At 37.1% G+C, this 16993-nt stretch overlaps 1 protein-coding gene across 1 annotated transcript in view; it reads right to left on the reverse strand.

Annotated features, from left to right (window-relative positions):
• LOC138854179 (nicotinamide/nicotinic acid mononucleotide adenylyltransferase 3-like) overlaps positions 1-16993 on the reverse strand; it is a 51990-nt gene that overhangs the window by 20636 nt on the left and 14361 nt on the right. Inside the window, exon 2 of the mRNA XM_070095773.1 lies at positions 16576-16664. Within this exon, the coding sequence (XP_069951874.1) occupies positions 16576-16664 (89 nt within the window). The remainder of the gene's footprint in view (positions 1-16575; positions 16665-16993) is intronic.

Genomic DNA, 16993 nt, shown 5'->3' on the forward strand with positions numbered 1-16993 from the left:
AAGCGACAGCTCATGGCATTGGGGGAAAAGTGCTCTTGTGGATCGAGTCATGGCTCACTGACAGGAAGCAGTGTCCATAAATGGGGTTAAATCCAAGTGGGGATCTGTAACAAGTGGCATTCCACAGGGATCAGTCTTGGGCCCGTTGTTGTTTATAATATATATCAATGATCTTGATGAGGGAATTACTAGTGATATGAGCAAATTCGCCAATGACACAAAGATAGGTAGGATAATTGATTCAAACGTACATGTTATGGAACTTCAGGAGGATTTAAACAAACTCTATTCTTGGTCAGAAAAGTGGCAGATGCAGTTCAATGTAGATAAATGCAAGGTTCTGAAGCTTGGGAGTGCCCATAACCCTAGTACTTATAAGTTAAATGATGTAGAACTTAGCCATACAGATTGCGAAAAGGACTTGGGGGTTATGGTGAGCAGCAACCTTAAACCAAGACAGCAATGCCTAAGCGTACGTAATAAGGCAAATAGATTACTGGGATTTATATCAAGAAGTGTAAGCAACAGAAGTCCAGAGGTCATACTGCAGCTTTATACATCATTAGTAAGGCCTCACCTAGATTATGCAGCTCAGTTCTGGTCTCCATATTACAGAATGGACATAAATTCGTTAGAAAACATTCAGCGTAGGATGACTAAATTAATACATAGCATTAGAAATCTTCCTTATGAAGAAAGATTGAAGACTCTTAAGTTACATTCACTTGTTAGACGAAGAATGAGGGGAGACCTGATCGAAGTGTATAAGTGGAAGATAGGTATTAATAAAGGGGATATTAATAAGGTCTTGAGGATGTCTCTCCAAGAGAGAACCCGCAGTAATGGATTTAAATTAGATAAGTTTAGATTTAGAAAGGACATAGGGAAGTATTGGTTTGGAAATAGGGTAGTTGATGAGTGGAACAGTCTACCTAGTTGGGTTATTGAGGCTGGGACTTCGGGTAGTTTCAAATTTAGGTTGAGTAAGTACATGAGTGGGAGGGGTTGGATTTGAGTGGGACTTTCACATCAGAGCTTATTTCTTGGGTGGCATTGAAAATTGGGTTGGGCAAATGTTTTGTTAGTGGGATGAATTGTAAAGGACCTGCCTAGTATGGGCCAACAGGCCTCCTGCAGTGTTCCTCCTTTCTTATGTTCTTATGTTATGTTAAATGGGGCAAACTCTTCCGCACAGCCAATTACAGTTGGTGTCCCACAGGGAAGTCCTTGGCCCTCTTCTCTTTCTCGTTTATAGAAATGACCTACCAAATGCATCGCAACTACTCAAACCCACACTATTTGCAGATGACACTACATACGTCTTCTTTCACCCGAGCCCAGTCATGCTAGCCAATACTGTGAATACCAAATTACAGAAAATATCTACCTGGATGAGGACTAACAAACTTACTCTCAACATTGACAAATCCTACTTCATTCAGTTTGGTAACAGAGCCATAAATGTCCCTCTTAACATAATAATAACAGATCATCTATCACAAAGCTCAAAGAGGGAAAATTCTTAGGAATCCACCTTGATAATAGACTCAAATTTTAAACACATATACAACAAATTTCCAAGACCGTAGGCATACTATCGAAGATACGGTAATATGTTCCACAGTCAGCCCTCCTGGCCCTGTATCACTCATTTACCCCTATCTCACCTATGGAATTCGTGAATAGGGCTCAACAATAATAAACCATCTCAGACCATTAATTACCCAACAAAAGGCTGCAGCCAGAATGATAAGAAATTCCCACTACAGGTAGAACACTCCACCAATATTCAAAACTCTAAACCTACTCATCATACAAAACATCCATACTTATTATTGTACCTACTACATACATAGAACACTTAACTCGGATATAAACCCTCCCCTCAAATGTCTCCTTACCAACCTCAACAGAGCACATGACCATAACACAAGGCACAGATCACTCTTTGATGTTCCTCGTGTCCATCTCACACTATGCAAAAACTCAATGCACATAAAAGGCCCAAAAATCTGGAATTCATTACCTGTGAATATAAAAGAAACACTGTCTATTTATAAATTCAAGTCTCTTCTTAAAAATCACTTGCTCACCCACAACTAAATAAATAATGAATAATTGCATCTCAAGGTAGTAGGTTGGTAGACAGCAACCATCCAGGGGGGTACTACCGTCATGCCAAGTGAGTGTGAAACGAAAGCCTGTAATTGTTTTACATGATGGTAGGATTGCTGGTGTCTTTTGTCTGTCTCATAAATATGCAAGATTACAGGTACGTCTTACTACTTCTACTTACACTTAGGTCACACTACACATACATGTACAAGCATATATATACACACCCCTCTGGGTTTTCTGCTATTTTCTTTCTAGTTCTTGTTCTTGTTTATTTCCTCTTATCTCCATGGGGAAGTGGAACAGAATTCTTCCTCCGTAAGCCATGCGTGTTGTAAGAGGCAACTAAAATGCCAGGGGCAAGGGGCTAGTAACCCCTTCTCCTGTATATATTACTAAATGTAAAAGGAGAAACTTTCGTTTTTCCTGTTGGGCCACCCTGCCTCGGTGGGATATGGCCGGTGTGTTGAAAGAAAGAATTGTATCTCATAAATGTTTAACCTGTGACCCAATCAAACTTTGTTATTTTTAATTACATTACCTAACAGAATACTCCATTCTACTGAATGCACAGCAACACAGTAAATGACCATATGACCTGTCTTTGAAATACTCATTTGTGCTTAACTGTTATCTGTTTACAATAATGTTTACAACTGAATATATCATTGCTTAGTTAATTTTAAGTTAATTTTAAACCTGCCCATAATGCTCTGCATACAAGGGGCTTTGCCATGTTACACTTAACCACTGTATTTCTTTGTACTTCTATATATCATGTTCAGATTAATAAATAAATAAATAAATAAGAGCATCCCAGAGCAATAAAATGCATATACAGTTCACTCATTACTTACCTTAAAATATTTCTAGTCTTAAAGTAGGGTGAGAGGTGAATAAATGAGATAAAATGAATAAATGAGATAAAATGAATAAACGAGAGAGAATGAGTAAATGAGAGAGGGGCCAGAGATGCAGAGGATGTAAACAGACACACGTTTGTATTATACCATAATACAAACACTTTGCACTGTTTTTGCAGAGGAGCCCAGAATACAACAGTTTAGAAGTATATACGTATAAAAATACACAATATACCCCTCCAAACTGCCAATATCCCAAGCCCCTCCTTTAAAGTGCAGGCATTGTACTTCCCATTTCCAGGATTCAAGTCCAGTTATATAAAATAACCGGTTTCCCTGAATCCCTTCACTAAATATTACCCTGCTCACACTCCAACAGCTCGTCAGGTCCCAAACACCATTTGCCTCCATTCACTCCTATCTAACACACTTATGCACGCTTGCTGGAAGTCCAAACCCCTCGCCCACAACACCTCCTTTACCCCCTCCCTCCAACTCCGCCTTCCTTCCCCTACAGATTTATACGCTCTCCATGTCATTCTACTTTGATCTCTTCTCTCTAAATGACCAAACCACCTTAACAAACCCTTTTCAGCCCTCTGACTAATACCTTTATTAACTCCACACCTCCTAATTTCCACACTCCGAATTTTCTGCTTAATATTTACACAACACATTGCCCTTAGACAGGACATCTCCACTGCCTCCAACCGTCTCCTCGCTGCTGCATTTACCACCCAAGCTTCACACCCATATAAGAGTGTTGGTACTACTATACTTTCATATATTCCTTTCTTTGCCTCCATAGATAACATTTTTTGTCTCCACATATACCTCACTGCATCACTCACCTTTTTTCCTTCATCAATTCTATGATTAACCTCATCCTTCATAAATCCATCCGCTGACACGTCATCTCCCAAATATCTGAAAAACATTCACTTCTTCCATACTACTCCTCCCCAAGTGATTATGTGTGAGTGAGGTGAAAGTGTTGAATGATGATGAAAGTATTTTCTTTTTGGAGATTTTCTTTCTTTTTGGGTCACCCTGCCTCGGTGGGAGACGGTCGACTTGTTAAAAAAAAAAAAAAAAAAACTTTACATTGTGTACAATGTAAAGGGTGAGGAGGAGGCTGAGGAGGAGGAGGAGGGTGAGGAGGAGGGTGAGGAGGAGGAGGAGGAGGAAGAGGAGGAGGAGGAGGAGGAGGAAGAGGAGGAGGAGGAGGAGGAGGAGGAGGAGGAGGAGGGTGAGGAGGAGGGTGAGGAGGAGGGTGAGGAGGAGGAGGGTGAGGAGGAGGAGGGTGAGGAGGAGGAGGGTGAGGAGGAGGAGGGTGAGGAGGAGGAGGGTGAGGAGGAGGAGGGTGAGGAGGAGGAGGGTGAGGAGGAGGAGGAAGAGGAGGAGGAGGAGGAGGAGGAGGTGGAGGAGGAGGTGGAGGAGGAGGTGGAGGAGGAGGAGGAGGAGGAGGAGGTGGAGGAGGAGGAGGAGGAGGTGGAGGAGGAGGTGAAGGAGGTGGAGGAGGAGGTGGAGGAGGAGGAGGTGGAGGAGGAGGTGGAGGAGGAGGAGGTGGAGGAGGAGGAGGTGGAGGAGGAGGTGGAGGAGGAGGTGGAGGAGGAGGTGGAGGAGGAGGTGGAGGAGGAGGTGGAGGAGGAGGTGGAGGAGGAGGTGGAGGAGGTGGAGGAGGAGGTGGAGGAGGAGGTGGAGGAGGAGGTGGAGGAGGAGGTGGAGGAGGAGGTGGAGGTGGAGGTGGAGGAGGAGGAGGAGGACGAGGAGGAGGACGAGGAGGAGGACGAGGAGGAGGACGAGGAGGAGGACGACGACAACGATAATGATAAATACAATATTGTTTAGCTTCCAACACAATGCAAGCTTTCTCTCTCTCTAATAATAATACAGTGGACCCCCGCATAACGATCACCTCCGAATGCGACCAATTATGTAAGTGTATTTATGTAAGTGCGTTTGTACTTGTATGTTTGGGGGTCTGAAATGGACTAATCTACTTCACAATATTCCTTATGGGAACAAATTCGGTCAGTACTGGCACCTGAACATACTTCTGGAGTGAAAAAATATCGTTAACCGGGGGTCCACTGTAATAATAATAAATACAATATTATTTAGCTTCCAACACAATGCATGCTTTCTCTCTCTCTTTACCCCCAGTAATATTATTGTGTACACATTTTCTTTGATGTTGAACTAGAGAAAACGTTATTCCTTCCGACACTCTGACAACTAGAAAAACATCTCATATTTATGGTAGTTTATTCTACTGTGGGGTGTATTTATCATGTTTATATGTTACGTAGCATGTTTATTATATAATTTTGAAAAATACATGTATCATAGATGGATTAATGAAAATGTGCATATTAACGTAATATACAACATTTAATGTGCCTCAGAGAGATTATTATTACCATTATTAACATGGTGTCCTCAAGACTAATAAGACACTCTTAGTGGTTTTTAATGTATACCTGCATGACAGTACAGTGTGTACGTTTATTTAGGTACAGGTACACATAAGTATAATTATCATAGTATATATAAAACATGAAATAACTTTAAAACACTTCAAATTTTTGAAGGTTTCCAGACATAATAGAGAGACGCGGTGCTCACGGAACTCATGGAGAATATAAACAAACCAGGTGGGACATTGTGACCGTATTAGAAAGTCAGGTGGGGGGAACCGTATAGCGAGTTATGGTCATAATTTTAAATGTCCGTATTAGCAGAATGCCGTAAAGCAGGGCCTACTGTATTATGCAGGTATGGTGGTTAGTGCAAGTTGGCACTCGCTATCCTCTCATACAATACTACAAGGTAAATTACAAAAGAAATTTAAATGGGTTATTAAAACAGAGGGGGTCTGCACAAATTAATGTTACATCAGTTATCCTTCAGAACTCATGTCCAACTAACCAGTTTTCCTGAATTCCAATAACACATCAAATCTCAAAAACCATTTGTGGCCACTCACTCAAGGCCCTGCCATTTTAAACATCATTCATGCCTCCTTCCATTTCTACCTAGGACATCTACATCTCATTCCATCAATGATTCTAAAGCCCAAATTTTAACAAATTAAAGACTTTTATTCCTTAAATGGTCCAAAGAGATTGACGTTCAAATTCGTAGTGCTACAAAAGTAGATCTACTTTTTTTTACATATTTTCAAATATAACAAAAAAAAATGTAGATAAAAGTTTTTTTACACGTTTTCAAATGTAAAACAAAAAAATCTACATTTTTTACATACTTTCAGATGTTGAAAAAACGTATATATACGTTTGGACGATTTAAGGGTTAATGGAACTCCTACTGGTCTCTTATGACATTCATCTTCTCCAACAATGAATGCAGAACAGCATAATAAATAAAAAAGTTAAGGCATCTGGGAAATTTGGCAACTTATTGTAAACAAACTAAGCATTGACAAGGTATTAAGCACCATATACAGCGGACCCCTGACTCAAGATATTAATTCGTTCCAGAAGGCTGTTCGGGTGCTGTTACCGAACGAATTTGTTCCCATAAGGAATATTGTAAAGTAGATTAGTCCATTTCAGACCCCCAAAAATACACTCACAAAAGCACTTACAAAAATACACTTATATAATTGTTTGAGTTGGGAGCTGATCGTAAGTCGGGGGTCCACTGTATTTTTTTTTTTTTTTTTTTTTTTTTACAAAATGCAGCAGGACCTTGACTTACAATGGTGCTACTTACAATAAACAAAACATCAGATATTGGCACCTTAAAACCAATTACCTACTTACTTATGAACACACACTCCCTTCCAAACAACAAGACTACCTCTATGGCCATGGAACTAACACTTCAAGTGAGCAAGAGTACAGTATAAATAAGTTTATTCAGGTATACACAAATACAGTTACATAGATTATCATACATAGCAGCATATGTGTAGAGAACCCAGGATAACCCAAAAAAATCAGACAAACTGACTTATTTCCATTGAGGTCCTTGTGATAAGTATTATTTAAGTTAAAACCAGGTAAGTATCTTAACTACACAAAAGCAGTTAAAATAAATGAGGACATACTAGGGTAGAGGTAAAATTCATTGACATTAAAGATAGAATCAGATCATAAAATCACTCTCCTCCTTTTCTGTAGCCTTATTCACTTGTATGTTTACAGTGAAACATATAAGTGAACAGTATTTAGATAAGGCTAAAGAGGTTTTTGTGGCATTTATGGATTTGGAAAAGGCGTATTACAGGGTGGATAGGGGGGCAATGTGGCAGATGTTGCAGGTGTATGGTATAGGAGGCAGGTTACTGAAAGCAGTGAAGAGTTTTTACGAGGATAATGAGGCTCAAGTTAGAGTACGTAGGAAAGAGGGAAATTATTTCCCAGTAAAAGTAGGCCTTAGACAAGGATGTGTGATGTCACCGTGGTTGTTTAATATATATAGATGGGGTTGTAAGAGAAGTAAATGCGAGGGTCTTGGCAAGAGGTGTGGAGTTAAAAGATAAAGAATCACACATAAAGTGGGAGCTGTCACAGTTGCTCTTTGCTGATGACATTGTGCTCTTGGGAGATTCTGAAGAGAAGTTGCAGAGGTTGGTGGATGAATTTGGTAGGGTATGCAAAAGAAGAAAATTAAAAGTGAATACAGGAAAGAGTAAGGTTATGAGGATAACAAAAAGATTAGGTGATGAAAGATTGGATATCAGACTGGAGGGAGAGAGTATGGAAGAGGTGAATGTATTCAGATATTTGGGAGTGGACGTGTCAGCAGATGGGTCTATGAAAGATGAGGTGAATCACAGAATTGATGAGGGGGGAAAAGGGTGCGCGGTGCACTTAGGAGTCTGTAGAGACAAAGAACTTTGTCCTTGGAGGCAAAGAGGGGAATGTATGAGAGTATAGTTTTACCAACGCTCTTATATGGGTGTGAAGTATGGGTGATGAATGTTGCAGTGAGGAGAAGGCTGGAGGCAGTGGAGATGTCATGTCTGAGGGCAATGTGTGGTGTGAATATAAGGCAGAGAATTCGTAGTTTGGAATTTAGGAGGAGGTGCGGGATTGCCAAAACTGTTGTCCAGAGGGCTGAGGAAGGGTTGTTGAGGTGGTTCGGACATGTAGAGAGAATGGAGCGAAACAGAATGACTTCAAGAGTGTATCAGTCTGTAGTGGAAGGAAGGCAGGGTAGGGGTCAGCCTACGAAAGGTTGGAGGGAGGGGGTAAATGACGTTTTGTGTGCGAGGGGCTTGCACTTCCAGCGGGCATGCATGAGCGTGTTTGATAGGAGTGAATGGAGACAAATGGTTTTTAATACTTGACGTGCTGTTGGAGTGTGAGCAAAGTAACATTTATGAAGGGATTCAGGGAAACCGGCAGGCCGAACTTGAGTCCTGGAGATGGGAAGTACAGTGCCTGCACTCTGAAGGAGGGGTGGTAATGTTGCAGTTTAAAAACTGTAGTGTAAAGCACCCTTCTGGCAAGACAGTGATGGAGTGAATGATAGTGAAAGTTTTTCTTTTTCGGGCCACCCTGCCTTGGTGGGAATCGGTCAGTGTGTTAATAAAAAAAAAAAACATTTTGGCTCTCTTCTTGAACTGGCTCATGCTATGACAGCTTTTGACATGTGCAGGCAGTCTATTCCACTCGTTCACTGCAGTACAGAAAAAAAGTATCCGAAACCTGACCACTGACTCCAGGTACTGCAAAGTTGTTCTTCCTTCCCCTAGTTCTATAACTGCTTTGGTTCCTAGCCTTAACAAAATTGGCAGCAAGATATTGGGGACACTGGTTGTGAGCAATTTTATCTTTATTCAATTTTAATATTGTACTGTATACTGTATTTTAGCTCAATTATGTTAATTAAACATTATTACTATTTGCAATAAAGAAAATAAACAGTATTGAATATAAAATGTTGAGCAAATATTCTTAGATAAAAAAAATTAAAAGATGTGTGCCTACCAGAAAATGGGCGTAAAGTTCAGAATGCCAGAGTATCAAACAATTTTCAAGAACTCATTTACATCCTATGTTGGGGTCCAATTCTATGCCCAAGATTATATCTCCCATCTTAAGAGAACCCATATCATCCCCACCCCATCCCTGAAAAAAATGCAGGGAAAACTCAAGAAGGGTGGGGCAACCCCAAGCCAACACATCACTAGCAATGGCCTCATACAACTTGCACAGTTGTAGTCCTTAAAACCATCTGCAGCTAGTTTTTATTTTGTAGTCAAACTTTTTATTCTTTATGATTTCTATTACCCATGTTTTACAATGAGGAAGGCATGTAAAAAAAAGTGAAAAATTTATGAAAATAGTTATTAAAGTACACTACAGAGTAGTGTTAGCACTCGCTTTGGGTGTCACCTGACTGGAGGATATATTCCAGTTTTTCATGCCCTATTTCTTGTTATTCATTAGCTGGGTTCGAGAATTGAAGACAATGAAATTACAACAGTTGCCATAGGCCTGGAATGCAACTACTACATTAAGCAAGGAATACCTGGGTATGCATATAAGCCTTTGGTACACTGCTACATGACATACATGATCCCTTATTTTTATTTAATTTTGGGGGAAAACCCTTTTGTCTAATATCTTGCTCTCTTTTACAGTTTTGACTTGTAGATGAGACAAGAGGGAAAAATATTTTGGTAAATTGCAGAGGAGCATTTGCAGCAAGACCACAGCACTGTCAGGTCAGAATTATTGAAACACCTGGGATACATGAGGTGACAAGATGCCTGGTCACACAGCCAGTTACAAGCTGAGTCAGATCCTGATGATACTCCATTACCAAAGATATCTTGCATAATTATACATACTAGAAAGATCCAGCTTACCAATTCAAATCAACTGAAAACAGCCAGAGAAAAATATATAGAAAAACAAATTCTTTACTATGTTATACACAAACATAGCTGTGATATCTAAAACTATCCAAAGCCAAGAAAAAATACAAAGAATGACAAGATATCCTGGGTTTAACGCAAATGATTTGAACTATCAGTATGGAGAAAGAATAGTGGAATAAAATAAAGATGTTGGAAGATATATGCTAATAAAACAAAAACTCAGGCTACAGAAATTGAAATCCAAAAAATTACTCTTTATATGGACATTTTCCCACTACATTATGAACAACAAACTTTTCCAAAGTTACTGTTGTTCATTGTACTGCAATGCATTGTGGTTAAAAAATACTATTTTATGTATGAACAAACTAAGGTTTTGTCACTGATATACTGAAATAGCTGCGTAAGTTATCCAACGTGAAAAGTTCATCAATAATCTGCTTTTTCCTGTTATTAATATTAAAGGTATACAAGTGAAAGACATTCAAATTACCATTTAATGAAAGGGAAGCGGCCTTTAGCACCGCCCCCATAGAGGTAAAGGCCTTTACTGAGGCAAAGATCTACAATGAAATAATTTATAGCCTATACTGAGGCAGAGTAAGGCCTCTACTGAAACAAAGGCATACAATGAGGCAAAATAAGGCCTTCACTGAGGCAACACAAGGTCCACTCTGAGGCAAAGTATGGTTTACACTGAAGCAAAGGCCTACACTGAGGCAAAGGCAGAATAAACCCTACACAAAGGCAAAATACAGTACAATGGGATAATAGTAACACCAACTTAAAGTGCCCATTATATAAATTGTTTTCAAAATATGTACTATTTATAAAAACATACCTACGTATTTAGAATCTATTTACCAGCCAAGTTGTACAGGTCAGCCATCACTCATCTGGCAATCAGTAATCCGGTTCCATCAGTAATCCGGTACTAATTTCGGCTAGCATAATTTCAAATTTCTGGGGTTGCCATACCAACCTGCCGCTGTTTGATGGTGGTACTTCCTGCATAAGTCATTCCAATTTCTTTCTCCATTTATTGTTATAACCTGCTCACTTTTAGCCCTAGCAATGGTTCCAACGAATAAAGAGAAAAGCTTCTCGTTGTGTTAAGCACATACACCACACACTGTCCATAAACAATAAGTTGGCTTTGAAGTTACTGTTGGTTGCCATGAGGACAGCTCACTTAGATAAGCTGTGACCGGTAAATCTGGGCCTACATATGAGAGAATAGGTCTGTGTGGTAGGTGTACACTATATAAAAAAATCCTGAAGAAAGTAATGCATAATGAGAAAAAACTGCAACTGTGTTCTTGGTGCAAAACAGTGACTTTGTGGTGTATTTTCATATGGCTTTTATGGCTGTATTGGTCTCAATTGAAGGAGTAGACAATATATTACAGAAATAGATATGATTTTGATTAGTTTCACAACAGAAAGTACCTTGAATTTGAGCGGAAATGTTCGATTTTTGCCTAAGTTCAAGAGTAAACAAATGACGTCACCGTCCAATACGTGTCCAGCTGGCCAATCTAATACGGAGTCATGAATGGGTTGATATTATTTATACAATTATTATAATAATGCAGTAGTCTGCATAACAGTATATCTTCCATTTTTTGTGTGACTAAAAATTCAAAATGGAAAGCAAGTGTAATATAAAAAGGGCTGGAGATATGACTAATGAACAGAGAAAAATGTTATTTTAGTGCCAGCAATGTCTGCATTGCTTTTTCCTGGACCCTATTCTGAAACTGGCATCTCCTGAAATTTGTGTGAAATTTGCCAAATTACCAATTTCTGACCACTTTATTGGGTGGTTGAAATAGGTAAACAGGCAGTTTCTTGTACTCAATCGACAATAGAAGGAATACTAGCAAAATAGCTATGAGTTTGGCTGATTGGAACAATGGAATGGGTCAAAAATAGGGCATAAATTGGGTGAAATCACCTATGTATAAATATCTCCATTGAGTTGAGCGTATTCTAACCTAACCACTTTGAAATGCGGCAAAATCACTAATTCGGCACCCTACAGGTCCCGTTGATGCAGGATTAATGATAGTCAACCTGTAGTACACATTTCAGAATCTACTCAGATAATAGGCACTTTTAGGTCGTGTTGCAATTACTCCATTGTATGGTAACATTAATTTCTCTAATACTGTATATCAGAGAGAATAGCACAATAAGCTACATATGGCCTGAGTATGGCAATATTTACATTTAACTCTCTCTTGGTGTAGTGTCAATCATTATTACAGTTTGCCTGTCTTAATATCAATACTGTGTAGCTCACCCATGTGTTAATTCATATGCACACTAATAAACAATACTGAAGAAATAATAATCTGATAAAATAATGCTATACAGACCTACACTAAAGAGCAAAAATCAGTGTACTGCACTAGGAGACTTCATTTATTGTATAAAGGTACAGGCTCAACAGCTTAAGAGGCTAGAATAGAGCACAAATGGTTAACTAAATTCCTCCATTGGATTTTTCATACATTTGTATAAAGAAGATGCAACTTGATTATGAGAAGAAAAAAACAGCATCAATAAAGAACCAGATCTGGTGTTTAATAGAAAAAAAAAATCTTATTATAAAATGTTTAGATGCAACTGACACTACTGGTAACTCTCTACTGAAGAAAGAGCAATGTATTCTGCTAGAAATGACTTAGAAGAAAAACACAAACAAGATTCACTGATTATAAAAAATACAGTATTGTATGCTAATTTACGACAGTACTTCAAAATAGCTAAATGGAATGAAATATTACAAGGGACAGACAAACAATTGCAGCACTATATATAGGGCATTCTGCAACATATATGAAAACAGAATTAAACATTTCATTAAAGAACGAGAAAGAAACAAACTAATAAAGAATACTTCAATAGTAGCAGAAAGTCATAAAAGAAGCTTGGAACTAATAAAGGAAGCGCCCAACCCAAAAACTTACTAAACTTACAAATATGCCAGAAATAAACATATTAGCATCAGAAGACAAGACAAATTTTTAAAATGAAATACAAGGGCAGGTCAGAACTGAATCTATTTAAATCAAATAAATATAAGAATATAAGCAGATGACAATATATTCTAATCAGAAGAGGAAATGTAAAAGATGGAAAATACGGAATCCCAGTATATTTACATAAAGACCTTAAATAAAGTAGGCTTAAACACTCAAAATCAGATGAGATGGAGCCCAATGAAATTACCAAGTAAAGATACTGACTATAAATAAAAATAAAACAATATGACAAGAAGAGGTATCAGCCTGGGTTTTGAGGAAATGTGCAAAACTAAGTTATCTACTAAAACAAACAAAAACAAAAAAACAAAAAAAAAATCTGAAACTTCATTACAAGAAAGAAAAGACAAACAAATGAAAAATATTGTGTCAATATTTATAAAAGGGTTGATAGGGAAGACAACCCTTCAAATTAAAAACTGATTTCACTAACACAAGTTAAGGCAACAACTTTTGAAAAGAAAAAAAAAATAATAAAAATTCTAAAATATCTCTGGATAAACTACTATTAAACATGACCGCTTATGAAGTGTTGATCAGCAAAAATCAGCACTGTATATCAAAATTATCAAGCTACTGTACTATGTTCAAGTTGGTAATTACATAGGAAAGAAATAGATGGGCATAGTTCATTTGACTGTACAGTACACTTGCATTTTAAAAACTATTTTGATATGCATTCCTCATGAAATTTATCTGAAAACTACAAAATATATAAAGCCAAACAACTGGAATGAGATTTTTTTTATTTGAAAAGAACTAGACAGTAAGAAAAAAGTTCCTACAATGTATCTGCCTCAATAATACTTTAATATACACTATACTACTGTACATATATATACTGGAAAATGCTTTGCAGAAAGAATAAACTACTAGTGTTTATGACTGTTAGGTCACGATTCAAATATTGTATGCAAAATAAGAATCCCTACCGGAAGACTTAGATCAACTGAGCAAATGAAGTGACAAATGAATGATGACATTTAATGTAGAAAAGTGCCACATAATGGAAATGAGGGACAGTGAGCACAGGTCACATCATGAATATACTACACTGTGCACTATAATCCTGAATAATCTCTGAATAATTTGAATCAAGCGATTATGACTGGAGGAACACACACGTGGTAAGAAGCAGCATGTATGATATACTATATGGCAAACTTCAAGACAACCTTGATAAAATATACATATGATAAAATTATAAGAAATAATTCATAACATACATTAAAAAATTAAAGTATGCAGCTGTAGTGTGGTATCTGCATCAACAGTAATATGTAAATAATATAGTAGTCCAAAGACATGCTACTAAATGGTTCCTTGAGTTAAGAAATATGAAATACAGAATGTGAAAAAACTGAAAGCCCTCATTAGCTGATAGGAGGAAAAAAGATGTACAACTACATACAAGATCATAAAATGGATACAAGAAAATAGATAAGGGACATTTCTTTTAGCACCAACAACAGTGAGAACAGAGAAGCCACAACTGTAAACTACAGTATAAAAAAATGTGATACCAAAGGAACCTAGAAAATTTTTTTACAAACAGTAGACAGCTAAAATAGGATCCAAGAAGTAGTAATGTACTATGTGCTACAACCATTGGAGAAAAAAAAAAAAAAAAAAAAACTATGACAAACTAAACACTGAAGACAGGACACCATAAGCATAGCTTTGCTCCTGTAACTACAAATGGGTAATCAAATAGATAATCACATGAACACACATTGTAAATGCAACTTGTCATAATAATGCTGACCTGACTGTGATACTGCCTGCTTACTGCAAACGGACCTCTACAAAATAAATAATATTTTTAACACATTTCTAAATACCTCATGTTTAAAATTTATACATAAATTTTGTTGAATAAAAACTATATGGTCCACAGTACAGTTTAAGGATCTAAAAACCAGAAAAATATAAAAGCAGGCAATTATTCATTCCCAAACGTGTTAGATTATCAGTGTCTTAATGTAATAAACATTAATGTTTTATTTATAAATACTTGAACTGTATTTCTATAACTTATAACATTTATACCTACTATCAGGAGTCTAGTTAACAAATTAAATCTACATTACACAAGGAAGAATAAATATATGGTACTGTATATTACAGTCATTATATTATGGCTAAAAAAGTCATGCAATAGGGTTTACACAGGTAAGTTTTTTTTGCATAGTAGTAACATTTTGGGCAGGCTTGAGGTAACTACAGTATCATAATAATGGTCCAAGACCAAACACTACTAATTTCACCATGAACATAAGTGCAAGAGACAGAGACAATGCAAGAACTTGCAGTATGTGTAAGAGTGCCTGTAGATGCGTATGTGTGTGCATGAGTGTGCCCGTATGTGTGCCTACAGATGTCAGGAAAAGTGCTGTAATACTATAAATGTTTTGCCTATGCTTCAAAATAATTGCCGAAAGATAATTTTCTCAAATGTTTGTTTCTGTATGGTACTGTCAAATTTGATACAGTTTTGGCATGCAGTTTTTTTCTATTATTTTAGTAATGGAAAGCATTAAACCCACAAGGGTTATTCAGCACTGTATGGAAAATGTGAGGTAAATGGCAGAGCAGGAGAGGGAAGGACAGCAAGCAGAGGATGGGGCTCACAACTGATTTAGCAAATTAGCTTCAGTTAAGAAATCAGACTGAGTCTGACAGAAAGATAGGACCGTTCATGAGAATGGCAGAAATGTCAGAGATCACCAGGTTTACCTACTGGGCTAATTGACCTTCTCTGAGAATGTTACTATACTGTAAAAGTACAGTAATTTGGTGAAATGTATTAGTATAACTAATGATTGTATGTGTGTAGCTCTGTTGTATATCAAAGGTTGATACAAGAAAGAATGGCAAATATTAGTAAGAAAGGTAGAATTACCAACAAGATGTAAAGGCTTGATATAGTTCCTGGAGAGCAAGATATTACCACAGTAAAATGTCACATTGAGTTAACATGTACAACTCTCTTGAGTATCAAGATTGATACTTTTGCTTCACCAGTACTCTGGTTTTTTAAGTGAATTTATTATGAAAGTAATCTCAGCAGATATGGCTGGTGATAAGGAACCAGAGTACTTATCAGTATATGTAATATTAATAGACATTGGTTTGGGTCTGATATATTTTTAGCATTAGTAAAAATGTCTTCAATTTGGAGAATTTAAATGTTATTTTAGTTACTTCTTTTTCTAATTCTGCATTTCCCATACTTTTATTTCATTAATTTTGAATACTGTAATAGGTATATGACCTAATTATATATACTGAAGGTTACCTGATGATGATTTGGGGGTCACCACCCCATGGCCCAGTCCCAGACCAAGACATGTTGAAAGAGTGCCCCAACATGATAGTGGCTTTCTTTGTATTTAATAAATCAAAATTGTAATTACACATTGTAAACTATTCAAAGAAATAAAATCTTTATCTTTCTATATTTATCTTTTTATCTTTATCTTTATGCCTTTAAAAAGTAGTAGTCATACAGCAATGTCCTAAACTTTTTAAAGAAAAAATAATTAATATCGGACAACAAATAATTTGCTTATGCCCATAAAAACCTGAAAAGTTATGTGAATGTGATTTCTCAGCAAAACATGCCCACTCAATATTTACAATGTACACAAGAAGGGATGGAGTCATACAAAAATACTGCACTGCTTACCTCTTTCCCATATTTGTCATGAACCGGGGACATCAAACCTACGATAACATTATGATTTGTTGTTCTATGTAGAAAATCTCTTGCTATTTCTGAAAAAGAAGAGTAAAATTAGAAAAGAAATATTTAGGTATTAAAGAACTTTAATTTCTTAAAGTCACCCTGGTCTATCTAATAATTTAGAAAAGGATAATTCCAAAAAATTAGCCTAAGAGTTATGCATCCTCTGCACACTTTGCTCTTTCCAAATGACAGATATCATTAGCTGCCACCACAAATACTGAACATCAAATCACCTACAGAAATTAATGTGGAGCTAAATTTATCTGCAGTTTTATCATGCAAGCTGAACATTAGAGTCAACTACAATTCTTGGCAATGAGCATGACTTCATGCAAGTACAGTATCTCATTCTTTAAAG

Source organism: Cherax quadricarinatus, chromosome 51 (assembly GCF_038502225.1).
Source record: "Cherax quadricarinatus isolate ZL_2023a chromosome 51, ASM3850222v1, whole genome shotgun sequence".
Taxonomy (NCBI): Eukaryota; Metazoa; Arthropoda; class Malacostraca; order Decapoda; family Parastacidae; genus Cherax; species Cherax quadricarinatus.